Source organism: Pithys albifrons, chromosome 7, assembly GCF_047495875.1.
Source record: "Pithys albifrons albifrons isolate INPA30051 chromosome 7, PitAlb_v1, whole genome shotgun sequence".
Lineage (NCBI taxonomy): Eukaryota > Metazoa > Chordata > Aves > Passeriformes > Thamnophilidae > Pithys > Pithys albifrons.
Window position 1 is genome coordinate 53029623 of NC_092464.1, and position 13614 is coordinate 53043236.

The 13614-nt window shown below is 43.8% G+C and overlaps 1 protein-coding gene across 7 annotated transcripts in view; it reads left to right on the plus strand.

Moving 5' to 3' along the window:
- The window catches only part of HECW1 (HECT, C2 and WW domain containing E3 ubiquitin protein ligase 1), a 252145-nt gene that overhangs the window by 146109 nt on the left and 92422 nt on the right, over positions 1 to 13614 (plus strand). For 5 of the 7 annotated variants that reach the window (XM_071559590.1, XM_071559593.1, XM_071559587.1 and 2 more), the window contains one exon: positions 11151 to 11229. In XM_071559590.1, coding sequence (XP_071415691.1) covers positions 11151 to 11229 — 79 coding nt within the window. The remainder of the gene's footprint in view (positions 1 to 11150; positions 11230 to 13614) is intronic. The other 2 variants (XM_071559589.1, XM_071559595.1) reach the window with 1 other exon arrangement.

The window sequence follows — 13614 nt, forward strand, 5'->3', positions numbered from 1 at the left end:
TTTGCATTTTCTGGTTTCTTAGAACTTGAGGGATACTCATGTTCCCTTAACGTGGTTTTGCTGATGGAATAAAGTTATATAATATTACATCCCTTTCTAAATCTTTTATTTTTCTTCCTGTATTTATTACTTGGACCTCTTCTGTTCTCAGGCTTTCACACCGGTGGGGAAATGGATGGAGGTTTGTGTGTTATACATCAATAGATGTGCATAACAATATTTCTGTAATAGAATTGTGAACCCTTTGTTAATTTTTAATCCTCAAGTCTCTTGAGAAGCATTTTGCACTTCCATGCAGTATCTGGGGTTTTTTCCTGAGTTCTCAGACAAGCTTGTTTCCATCCATACTGACAGCATTCAGCACCTCCCACTCAATATCTCTGCTTTAAAATGAGGCTTAAATTTTAACATCTGTAAAGTCTGATGCAAAGCAACTAAATTGTTCTTAGACACCTCCCTTTTTAACTGAATGGGTCTGATTTTTATTTACACTGAGGCAGCTTTTGCCCTTATGACTATGTGGTTGGGCTTTATGGTAAACAAGCATAAACCACATAAATCAGACACATGTTGATATTCTTAGTAAAGGACCCCCAGCATTGCTTGTAATACCTGACCAACCCTGGGCAATGGCCAAAGTTCAGTTCACAAAGTGTATAACGGACTGTATTTCTGGTACCAACACATTTGTGACCTTTTTTCTGGCACAGTACAGCTGTGATTCCAGAGGTGAAGTGTCGGAGGGCAGCCAATGTCTGTTGCCATCCAGCTGATTCAGCTGCGTGGGAATAATTAAACCCGATACTGGAGGTGCCACTAGTCAGGAAACCTTGTTTTTTATAGCAGCCTATTTATGTCTCCTCTTTTCCCCAAAGGATCTCACTTAGCTTTGCCAGCAGGCAAGTTTGAAAGCTGCTGCCATTGGATTTGAGTTCTAACAAAGCTGTACTGATTGTTGCTGAGCTATTGGGTTTTTCTTGGTGCTTTGAGATGTGTCTGAAAGGGAGAAAGGGAACTTTTTTAGGATGTGAAGATTTGAAATTTTACCAATTAATTGCTTGCTTTCCTTATAGCGTCCCCAGCTGCTTTTTCCTTTGTTTTTCACTGTTCTCCCATAGAGCCCTGCCTTTATTCCTCCCAGGCATGTGAGAATTCCCCTCCTTGGCCGTGGGGCTGAGCTGTGGCTGTGTCAGGCTCAGCTTGCAGGGCTGCTGTGTTTGCAGCTGCCTCCCTGCACTGTGCAGCAGAATGCTGTGAATCATAGACTAGAATCATAGAATGGATTGGGTTGGAAAAGACCTCCGAGATCATCAAGTCCAACCCTTGGTCCAACTCCAGTCCCTTTACCAGATCATGGCACTCAGTGCCACGGCCAAGCTCAGTTTCAAACCCTCCAGGGATGGGGAATCCACCCCCTCTCTGGGCAGCCCATTCCAATGCCTGAGCACTCTTCCTGGAAAGAACTTCTTCCTGATATCCAACCTAAACCTCCTCTGGCAGAACTTAAGCCCTCTTGTCCTACTCTTGGTTGCCTGGGAGAAGAGACCAATCCCCACCTGGCTATAACCTCCTTTCAGGGAGTTGGAGAGAGTGATGAGGTGTCCCCTGAGCCTCCTCTTCTCCAGGCTAAACACCCCCAGCTCCCTCAGCCTCTCCCCATAGGACTTGTGCTCCAATCCCTTCACCAGCCTTTCTGCTTTTTGGATCTGCTGCCACTGAGAGAATGCTCAGGGTTGGGTGTTTATTTTTCAGTTGTGCCTTTGAGGGTGAGGAATGGAGGTGGAAATTGCCAAGTCTGTTCTCATGATGTCCTCACTTTGTACTGTGAGTGAGGCTTCAGTGACAGGGGCTCAGCACAGGCTGCCTCAGTGTCCTGCCCTTCAGGGATAGATCATGCTGCTGTAGCAGAGGAATAAAGGATAAAATATTAACTCAGTGGCCAAACTCTTACCACTTTTAGTGGAGTCAAAATTAGTGGAGTCTCACTGTAGAATGCTAGCACAGCCTGGGATAAAAGCTGGAAAAGTTGTGTCTCATGTTCTTCCAGCTGTTTAAGGGGGCGTGGGGTCAAGGAGGTGGTTTGGGTCAGAGCTGCTTCTGTGTAGCCCAAAGTTTTGCATGATGATCAAAACTTTCCTGCTACTGCAGAAGCAAGAAGAACAGAGTGAGAGCTGCTGCTGGAAGGGCAGCCACTCCTCTTCCTCAGAAATACTGGGTGAGGAAAATCTGGGTGGTGTCCAGTGTGGGGAATGAACTTCATTCTGTACTCAGTGCCACAGAGAAATTTCCCAGTGTTGAGTGAAGTGTTTGAGATGAATTGTGTACTTATTTCCATCAAAGCTGACACACATGACAACACCTGTGATGCTGATAAGATGTGATTTATTAAGAGCTACAGGAACTGTATCATTATACACACTGTGGTTAATGATTTCTCTGAAGTGATGGCACTCCTGAATTTAGTTGACATCCCTTTCCCTCCTTGTTGTCTTTAATGACTTCGTGTTCAGAAGTCTTGCATGCAGTATGAACCAGGCCAAATCCTTCACAAGGCTTTTGGGGTGATAACAAGTGGCTGTAATGAATTAATCTTGGAGATCAGATAATTAATCTGAGAGATCAGATTTCATAAATGTTGCTTCTCCCCAGCATCCTTTGCCATGCCGCAGGTTTGCTGCCACATCCCACCACTGTCATCTGCAGGATGAGTCTGGCTCTGCTTTCTTTACCCTTCAGATTGGACTTTACATGTGAGGAGTGGTGGAGATACAGCTGGATTTATTTATTCAGTCCTAAGGAAAATAATGTATGGGGTGTTTCTGATGACTTTGCCTCCTCCTTCCCTACATTCTCCCATTAGGTAGACTCTGCTCACAGCTCGTGGTGAAGTGACAACAGGACATAAATACAGGTTGCAACAAAAGACAGTCTCATTAGGAATATTTTTTTCTCATCAGGAATATTTTTTTCTCCAGACAGTAGTCAAACATTAGAATGGAGTGTCCAGGGTGCTCGTGAGATCTCCATCCTTTCAGGTGTTCAGAGCTGAACTGGCCAGAGCCTTGAGTTGCTTGTCTGAGTTGGCCCTGTTTTGACAGAAAGATCAGATGATCATTCCCAGCCTTGGTTATTCTATGGCAGTTTGATTACCATCAGTAATCCCATACGCCTCCTTCACTGGAGAAGGCTATTCTAAAAAGCAGGAACCTAAGGAAAACAAAACATGGAATGCTGTAGCCAGCAGAAGCCAGTGGGGAATTTTTAAAAAGAAAGATTTAAAATAAAAACCACCACAAAAACAACCACCAAAACTAAAAAACAAAAAACCCCCAAACCTATGGGTTTACTAGGGTGAGTTTGTGCTGGATCTAGTGGGTCTGCCAAAGGATACAGAAGAGAAACACTGAGTGTGAAGGACCCTGAGATGAGCTCAGTTGGTTAAAACTTGGTTGTAATAATGCCAAGGCCATGGGTTCAATCCCCTGTGTGGGCCATTGACTTAAGAGTTGGACTCGATGATCCTTGTGGGTCTCTTCCAACTCAGAATAGTCTGGGATTCTGTGATTAACTAAGTGCCTGTAGATACTATAAAAGGAGAAGATTTTCTTTTCTTCTCTGCTTTAGCCTTTCTATGGCATCATAACTAGAAAAATCCTGTGTAGTGAGATGTTTTATTAGTGACTCAGCAAGATCAAGGAACATTCGGAGTAGCAGAGGTATTTCTCCCCTTCTAAAATCAGACTATAAATCTCTACAGTTCCCTTGTTTCTGCTCAGAGTAGGACCCGAGGCTGAAAGCAAAGTGTCTGTAACTCACTTCAGGAAATAATGGTGTTCTGGTTGAGCTGGTGTTTGAGGCACTCACTCAGCAGAATGGGCATTGTTCGCTGCCAGCTGCTGCCTTTGTGCTGCCAAGGGTCATTGACTCAGTCCCTGCCCAGAGCTTGGCCAGCAGTGACTGATGCTCTGAGCTGCTCCTCAAACACAGCTCAGCTGTGAGAGGCTCTTGTCTCTCACACGTGGCAGCATTACTCATCCAGGCACTTGTCCCACCCAACCCACGTCAGAAGAGTCAGGAGTTCCTGGAGCTGCACTGGAGACAGCCTGGCAGTATGAACTGCTGTCTGACACTCTTTGCAGCCTTCCAAATCACTGTGGGTGTGTCAGTGTTCCCTCTGTATAGATCCTATGCTTTGGTGACTCTTGGCATTTCATAGGCAAAGCAAAAAGGTGTTTGCAGCAGTTTTTTAGTTCTTTATACAAACTCAGTGTGTTCGTCAGAAGTTTGAATTTGGAGTCTATTTTGGGCAAATTTTATGCAGAATTACAGGATCCAGACACTGCCCAATGGGCCTGATCATCTTTGGGTGGCAAACCCCCCAGTTATTCAGGGTATTGCTTAGCTCTTCCAGAGAGGATTATATTTACAAGCAGTTCTTGCTGTCAGAGTGCTCAAGCACATTAATACCCTGTGTATGGACCTGTCAGGTTTACAGGGCCAGTCCTGCTCAGCATTAGGCAGCTGCCTGATGTAAATCTGATCATGAACCCAGATTTTCTTGGGGTTTTTTTTTCTGGATGGTGGTAACACTGGAAAGCAAAAAGCTTTTTGGCAACTGCAAGGAGCCTTCTTCATAGAATCATGGAATGGATTGGGTTGGAAAAGACCTCCGAGATCATCAAGTCCAACCCTTGGTCCAACTCCAGTCCCTTTACCAGATCATGGCACTCAGTGCCACGGCCAATCTTAGTTTGAAAACCTCCAGCGATGGGGAATCCACCCCCTCTCTGGGCAGCCCATTCCAATGCTTGAGCACTCTCTCTGGAAAGAAGTTTTTTCTGATCTCCAACTTCAATTTCCCCTGGCAGACTTGAGCCCGTGCCCCCTTGTCCTATTGCTGAGTGCCTGGGAGAAGAGACCAACCCCCACCTGGCCAGAACTTCCCTTCATAAACCCAGATGTTTTTTGTTTTTTTTTTCTGGATGATGGTAACACAGGAAAGCACAAAGCTTTTTGGCAACTTCATGGAGCCTTCTTCTCTACTAACTCAACCAGAGTTTGTTTGGAACACTGGGGGCTGTAAACTACTGTCATCCTTTGGACCACTTTAACCTTGCTGAGAGACTTGTAGGGCTCCAAGGGCCACTGACATCAAATAGCACACAGCCTCAGAGCCAGTGTGGGGTGAGCTGGTGAGATGTGCTGCAGGAAACAACCCTCCCAGAACTTTGCTATGCATAAAGTGTCTGCTGCTTAGATGGAGTTCAGCCATCGACCCAGAAACCACAACCCAAAGCCTACCTACATACCTGTGCAACTGTGGTTAAGTATCTGACAATATAAGATTTTATTTAAATGAAGTTGTGAAGAGTGAAGGAAGATCAGAATCTCTTCTCAAAGTATTTCCTCTGCTGCCAAAGAATAACTGAAGTTTATTAGGCAGAACTGTTAAAACCATAAAAAAAAGCTAAATCTAATAAATTCCAGAAGAGAAAGATATTGGACTCGGCGGGAGATGCTGATTTGTTGCCTCAGTCCTTGATTTTGTTTTATTTGGGAGTGTTTGCTTTTAACATCCTTATTCTGGATCGTGGTTGTGCTGAAATGGCATTTCCACACACAGAGGGTTGGCTGGGGAATGTGAGACACTTCATGCCAATCTGGAGACATACACTTGGTCTGTAATGTCAGTGGATGTCCTCATTGCCTTTTAGAGGCAGGTTTTTTTCCAGTAATTTCATTTGTCTGCCAGAATTTATCATCTAGAATCTACTGAAAGAATCTGTAACATTTTTAATGGGGAAAAAAAGTAATTGTTAACTCACTTCCTTGCTACCTTTTTTTAAGGGTTCCTGGGACAGGAGTTTTTGGAATGAAAACCTCTGTGTGTGTGTGGGCACAGTCCTTGGGGATGTGAGTCCTTAGGGATGCAGAGCACCCAGCAGGAGCTGCTGCTGTTGGAGGCACCTGATAAAGAAGTGCCACAGTGCCAGCACAATGGCTTAACAAGCTAACAGGATAAGTGGAATATGTTGCACTCAAGAGCTGGGTAATTCTGGTACCAGAGTGGGGGTTGCAGCTGAAGCACTGCCACTAATTAGGGGTAGATTTTCCAAGTGGTGCCTGGGATTATAGCCATGATTCTGTCAGTGGCAGTCCTGGAGCTCAGATCTGCATTTGCTCCTTTCAGAATTCACCCCTTACCTCCCAAAGTGCCTTCTGCACTGAAGAATCCAGTGATGGAGTAAAAGTACTTTATGTGTTTGCTTAGTCAGGTTTTTTTCACAAAGCTTTTCTTTTAAAAAACATTCAACATTTGAGAGAATATGGGAATATTCCCCTATTTGCAGATCTACTGAAGAATTCCCTCTCAAAAGGAGATGGTAGAATACAAAGTAAGAACGTGGGGGGATGTTTGATGTTCTCTTCCTGTGATAAGGAGTTTTACTGCTGAGCTGTGGAAAATGTTTTAGAGAGCTGTCCTAATGTTAAGCATTCAGTGAAATCAAGGGGGCAACAGCAAAAGCCAGCAGAAATAGGGGAGAATAATTTTTTGAGGAATTGTTCTGGGCTCCTGTGCCGTGTACACGCAGATCTGTTAAAACAATAATTCCAAGCTGGTTTAAACTAATGCCAACAAAGCTGTGCAGGGTGGAAGCTGGAACTCTGCCCTCTGCATTGTGCTGGGCAATTGTACATATCAGATGAACTAGGAGAGAAAAGAAAAGCAGGTGGAAGAACACGGGAGACAAAGAATCAGCTGCTTCTTTTGCTCCTGATATTGAATTCAGGCTCTTAACCTGAATTTATTTTGCATTAAATTTGATGGCAAGTTTAGTGGCCAGGCTGTCTTTTCCCCCCGTGCTGGAATAGCCCATCTTCAGCTCTGCCACATCTACAATACTTCCCCTCTTTGCTGATGCACAGTTTGAGGCTGAGTTGAGGCTGTTTTTCACAGGTTACACCTGCCCTTTTTGCAGTGCTCTAGTCTGCTTTCCATCCCCAGGGCCTGTGTGTGCAAACACAAAACACTTGGCTGCTTTATGTTTGTGGTTTCTAGTTCTCTGTCATGGTAGACTTCCATCTTCAATCTAGTTCTGGATTGCACTGCTTGGAAGTGTGAGCTCTTCTGAATACTTTGATACGCTTCTAGATCTGCTTTTTTAACAACAAAAGTCTTGTGAATTGATAGTGTTGTCCAGGGGAGAGGTTTGCCAGTTACAGTGTCTGAGTATTGAGTGTACATTACATAACACTGTAGTTACAATCCGTGCTGTCAGTGTAAATTATTCTAGGATTTAATTAGCACCTTGTAAAATTGCAACTTGATTGGATTGAGCATTAGGTCGTGTCCATGCTGTTCACCATGTAAGTCAGCAAAAGGTGATGTAAACAGGTAGTGCAGGGCTGTTCATCATGTCACTGCAGTATCCTCTGCTTAAATGTAAGAAATACTGGCCTATTTATATCAGTTATGGTCATTAAGTGTTGCCATTCTTTGCAGCACAAGCTACTGGTACAGAAGTGCTTTGGCTGTCAGTGAAGAGGAAGATTACTTAGTCTAGATATTTCTTCTGCTTATGGGAAAAGAAAATTTCCTTTGTTTAATCCCCTCATGTGGGACAGGGACCAAAAATGTCCTGGAGAGGAAAGTGTATTACAGAACACTAAGACAGAACAGTGTTTTCTTGTGCTGTGTGTGGGAAAAGGAGTAAGTGCTTGTATTTGTCAGCTGTGCATGTCTGGCTGTGGCAGATCCGTGTAATAAATCATATTTATCCTGTTTGGCATCAGCAGGACTGTAAAAGGAGTGAGGTTGGGCTGTACAGGAGACAAACATGCTAAAAGGCACTTAATGCTGCAGAGCACGTGTTGCCAGCCTGCTGCACTTTTACTGTGGGCTCCAAAAGCAGATTTTTCTGGTACAGCAGCAGGTGAACAGAGTTACAGGTCCTTCCAGACCTGCATCCCACCGTGCCTGTGTCATCACAGCCTGGAGCAGCAGGAAGGCTGAGCAGGGACTGAGGGTGCCCTGTAAGCCACTTTGTGTCAGGAGCAACAGTGTTGTCCTTGTTCCTCCTCTCATATTTCCTCCTCTCATATTTAGGTAGACTAGTGAAGGGAAAGGTATTTTAGGAGATTCTTTCAATTAGTTGTGAGTGTCTCTGTTTCTGGCTTTCTGCTTAGCCTAATTTTTAGTGATGCACTTGGAATTCTGTCCCAGCCAGAGCTGATGGGCTGCAACAATCTGGGATTTCAAAAGATTGATTTTTTTTTTCTATAACACATGACATGGCTAAAGAGGGAGGGAATCTCACTGGTGTCAAACCTGCCTCCCTCCTCATCCAGGGTCACCAAACTGCCTTCCAGCATTTGCAGGAACTGCTCACCAGGAAAAGTGATACTTGCACAAGACTATTATTTTTAGTTTTCAGTCATCTCCTTCTGTCTTTTTTCTTCTCTGTGGTGTAAAAATGAAAAGCACTACCAAACCTGGACCTTTTCCTGAGCTCAGTGAGTCCCAAGAGGCTTGGATGTGGCCCCAGGTACCCTCCCATGTCTCCAGACAGCCATCACAGGCCATGGCAGTTGTCTTTTGCCATTCTTCACAGGTTGGGAAACTGTAGCAGACCACAAGATCTCCAGGGTTGGGAGATCTCCCTTGTCCTATTGCTGAGTGCCTGGGAGAAGAAATGTGACGTTGTAAACAAAAATTATTAAACTAATTCAGATAGCTCTCACTTCAAGGGCATAAAAGAGCACAAAAGTTTTTGAGGTAAGATCACACTTGTTCTTTCTCATGTGAAGGACTTCAAGTTCATAGAATGTCAAGTGACGAGATGAATAGAGTCTTTCTGTCAACTAACTGTATTTTAAGTGGCAGCTGAGAAGGTAGAGGTGTTTTTACCTCCTGATGACTAAATTCAGGGTTTACTGACAGTGAAACAACTCTGTGTAATTCTATTGTAGCCACTAAAATCAGTCTGGGTTTCTTTGATGATCAATGGCAAGCAGGAGCACTCTGAGGTGAGCGTGTCCCCATGCCAGATCTCAGGGTACCATGAAATTCAGATGCTGTGGTGGCTGCTGAGTGTTGGTGACCCTTTTTTGCCCTGCCCTGCATCGAGTCCTCATTGTGGCCATGGGCTGGTGTTGCATTAGAAACAATGACTCTGAACTACAGCAAATAGCTCTTTTTATTTCCAGGAAAGCAGACAATTTTCAGAGATTTTTCTCCCTTCTTCTCCTCTGTTCCTTCTGACTTCTTGAAATGCCAGTAATTAAAGTATAATCACTTCCATGGTGTTCTTGTTATCCTTCCCTGAGCGTGTCTATGCTTCATCCCTCAAGTGGCTGCCATTTGGATGCAGGATTGCTTTGCCTGTGTCAGAATTCCCAACAATACTCTGCTCTAACTGTCTTGATACAGTTTCACTCATGTAGGTGTGGCCCCCAAAGGGTCATTTAATAGCAACATGTTTTTAAGTTTGGAACAGGCTGGTGTTTGCAGCAGCCCATCAGATCCACCCCAGTTTGTTCAAAGTGTAGTCTGCTAAACTGTTCATGATGTATGACGTACATGACAGATCAAAAAAAAAAAAAAAAAACCAACCAGAGAAATCCTGGAGAACTGGGAATACCATGTGTTTTGCAAATGTACACATTTCTAGGTTGGTTGGCCCAGTTACTGTCCTGGACAGAATCATGACAAGACCATAATGGGTAGCATTAAAAGATAATGTCTAATTAAATTCATAGTACAAAAAATACACAATGACAAGGAAATGTTTGTTTGTTTGTGGGATTACAACTTTGGCTGGTGAAGGTTACTACAAATTCTTGTCATAAAATTCTCATAGTCAAATGTATCCTGATTTAAATGTGTCCCTCTCCAGAAATCAATAGTGGCTTCAGTAAATACATTGAAACCTTCTTGGCTGAGAAGATGCAAAGTACAATTGCAACTAATTAGCTGTGACCCAACAGAGATGTTTCTGCTGGAATTTACTCATGGTCCCCATCTACTCAGTAACTTTTATCCCATTTAGATAGTCTGGAAGAAACAAAATGATTATGACAAAAAGTCGAGTCTACCAGAGCCCCTTATTTTATAATGATGTCTAAATTCCACCTGGGTATTTTTGATTTAGTTCTCACCTGTGTCTTGACCTGCCAGCTGTGTGGTTTAATCCCTGCTCTGCCTGCACTGCACTCCCTGGGGGCAGAGACCAGCTTGTTTCCCAAGCTTGACTACACAATATTTAATATACTGAGCAATGACTCACAGCTGAGTGGGACTGAGTTACTGTTTCCTGGCAGAAATTTGAACTTCACTACATAAATGCTGGTTTTCCTTCTTGGCTGAAAGCTCAGTGGCAAGAGTGGTGAGGAGCTGCTGCTTCCCAGGGGCAGAGCAGGGTTTGGTTTGGCTCCAGAGTCGATGGGAGACAGTACCAGTGGCACCACCTCCCTGCTGAGCTGGAGACTGGCACCCAGTGGCATCTCCTCTGCCCCCTCCAGGGGCTCAGCAGTGAGAGCTGCTGATGGTGGGTCTCTGCATCCTCGTTTCCCAGTTCTGGTCACAGCCAAGAGGCAGCTTTGCTCCTAATTTGCACAGCAGCAGCTCACCAATAAACTTGCTGAAGGAAAGAGTGGCATTCAGACCTAAACTGTGGAGTACAAAGGGTCATCTGTGGATTTTTTAACATTTTTTTTCACCCTCAATGCTTGTCATCATAATTTTGTGCAGGGTATTATTTATCTCTCAGAAGTCTTTCTCAATTAGCCTTAAGGAACAAAATATTCTACACAAGTAATAAGATTGAATTTGTTTTACGAGGTGATGGCTACATTCCCATCCTTATGTACTACTTTTATCTCCTTATTAATAAGCAGTTCCTTTTGGGTGAAGAACTGCTGTATTCAAATCACATTAGTATTTTTGCATCATTCATTTTTTTCAAAGTAAAAGTTTCCAGGAAAGGATGACTTAGACCATTAATGCTTAAATGATTACTTAGATAAGAACTGGACATCTAATGGATTCTTAGCTGTAAACTGAGAGTCTGCAAAAAAAGACAGTTAGTAAGCAATTTCTCTGTTCAAGAGTTGTTAGAGACTTCTGTTTCTCACCGTTATTTCTCTTCCAGCAGATTTTTAAAAGCATCACCAATGAAGACTCAATCCAGGGACAAGGAAGTCGGAGACTGATAAGTTTTTCATTGTCAGGTAAGTCACTGCTGATGGGAAAGTCTTAAAACCAAAGAGTTGGGTACTGGATTTTCTCACACCTTTCATGTGAATGTTTCTAGAACCTTTCATGTGTGGTATTTATATGTATGTGTGCATATATTTGTGCATGGGTTTTGTCTGTTCTCCAGAAGTTATGCTGAGACAGAGAATTACCACCCATGACTGTTGCCACTCTCTCTTCCTTCAGGGAGAGTTTTGTGCTGATGTCTCTTGCTCAAGTGGAGTTTTGGGGACACATTAAGTTTTTCTGCTTCCAACCAAAGATGTAGGTCATGGAAAGCAAGATCAGGAAAGAGACTGGGGGGCTGGAGGGGCTCCAGAGAAGAGCAACGAGGCTGGGGAAGGGACTGGAGCACAAATGCTGTGGGGAGAGGCTGAGGGAGCTGGGGGTGTTTAGCCTGGAGAAGAGGAGGCTCAGAGGTGACCTCAGCACTGTCTAGAACTCCCTGAAGGGAAGTTGTGGCCAGGTGGGGGTTGGTCTCTTCTCCCAGGCACTCAGCAATAGGACAAAGGGGCACGATGGGCTCAAGCTCTGCCAGGGGAAATTGAAGTTGGAGATCAGAAACAAATTCTTTGCAGAGAGAGTGCTCAGGCATTGGAATGGGCTGCCCAGAGAGGGGGTGGATTCCCCATCCCTGGAGGTTTTTAAGGTGAGATTGGCCGTGGCACTGAGTGCCATGATGTGGTAAAGGGACTGGAATTGGACCAAGGGTTGGACTTAATGATCTCGGAGGTCTTTTCCAACCCAGCTGATTCTATGATTCTTTGAAAGGCCTGTGCTTTACTCAGAGAGCACAGTGTCATTCTGGAGTGCTCTGTTTCCTGGAGAGCATGTTCCCAGCCATGTGGAGTGAGGCAAATCTGTGTACAGTGGGGCACAAGCTGCTCTGTGCTGCTCAACAGTGACTTCTGGAGCCAGGAGGCTGCTCCCACTCCTCTGCATTGCCTGAGGAATGCTCAGTGTGGCACTGCAGGTCTGGAAGGCTTACTGTGGTTCCATGAAGCAGCTTTGAACCATTTGATCTGGCTTTGGCAAAAACAATCTGCAAATCACATCTGTGGGCAAAATGTCAGAGAGTAGTTGTGAGCAAGGTTCTCACTTTGGAGTTTTGTGCTTTCTACTTGGGTTCTGTAATCTTTTAGCTCCTGGAAGACAAATAGAGAATCATAGAATGGATTGGGTTGGAAAAGACCCCTGAGATCATGAAGTCCAACCCTTGGTCCAACTCCAGTCCCTTTACCAGATCATGGCACTCAGTGCCACGGCCAATCTCAGTTTAAAAACCTTCAGGGCTGGGGAATCCACCCCCTGTCTGAGCAGCCCATTCCAGTGCCTGAGCACTCTCTCTGATGCTTAACTTGACCTGAAGTTCTTTGAGGAAGTTGTACAGAGTAAGAAGAGTTATCCTATTTCAAAAGTTTTACAAGTATAGGCCTTTTTGTATAAAATCCTACACTTTGACAAGTATCTCCTTACATGTTTAGCTTTGGCCATGTTATTTATTTCAAACTTTCCTCTACTAAGCACACAAGTCAGTGCTGTTCCTAATTAGGTATCCAGTGTGGTTCCTGAGAGGTTAAATATGATGCATGGCAGGTTAGACAGATATTAGGTGGGGCTTTATTAACACATCACTTATTTTTGCTGAGTTGGACACTAGGCATCCACCCATCAGGTGATAAAACACTCAAGAGAAATAAAGAAGAAGAGTTAATATTTTTTAATATTCTTAAATAATCTTACACAGAAAGTGTGGCCCAGAACTAGTCACAGTTTTTCCTTCTCTCAGATTCTTTGGCCTAGCAGACCAGGAGTTGTCAAGAGCAGTTATTGGTGAGACTGGTAAATAATGTGGTCTCACTGGGCCCTTTTGAATCAAGCTGTAAATTAGATACTCTGGTTTATAAAGTTTATAAAGAGCACACCTTTTAATGCATTTGGGATCTCTTATTCTGGTGGTTTACAATCAGTTAATCCACACTTACATCACATCCATATGAACAGCATCATCACAGCCAGATATTTGAAAGGCTTTGATAAAGCAATTTAACAATTATTTTATCAAAAATCTGTGATGTCAGAATAGTTCCATTTCAGTCTTTCTGAAATTAACAACCAACAGAGAGAACACTGAGCAGTCTGTCCTCTAAGGATTGCACAAAGAGCTGTGTCTTCTCCCATATCACTTTGGAAAGACAAAATTATTAGAATGGGAAAGAAAAGAATTCTGGATTGAATAAAAATGGCGAGCAGTGATCTTTTGGAGGCACAGGAAGATGAGCAGCTTCCTGAGAATGGGAATAGCAGAGAGTTCACATTGTATCACTAAGAGGGATTTTGCCTCCATGTTTGCTGCTTTG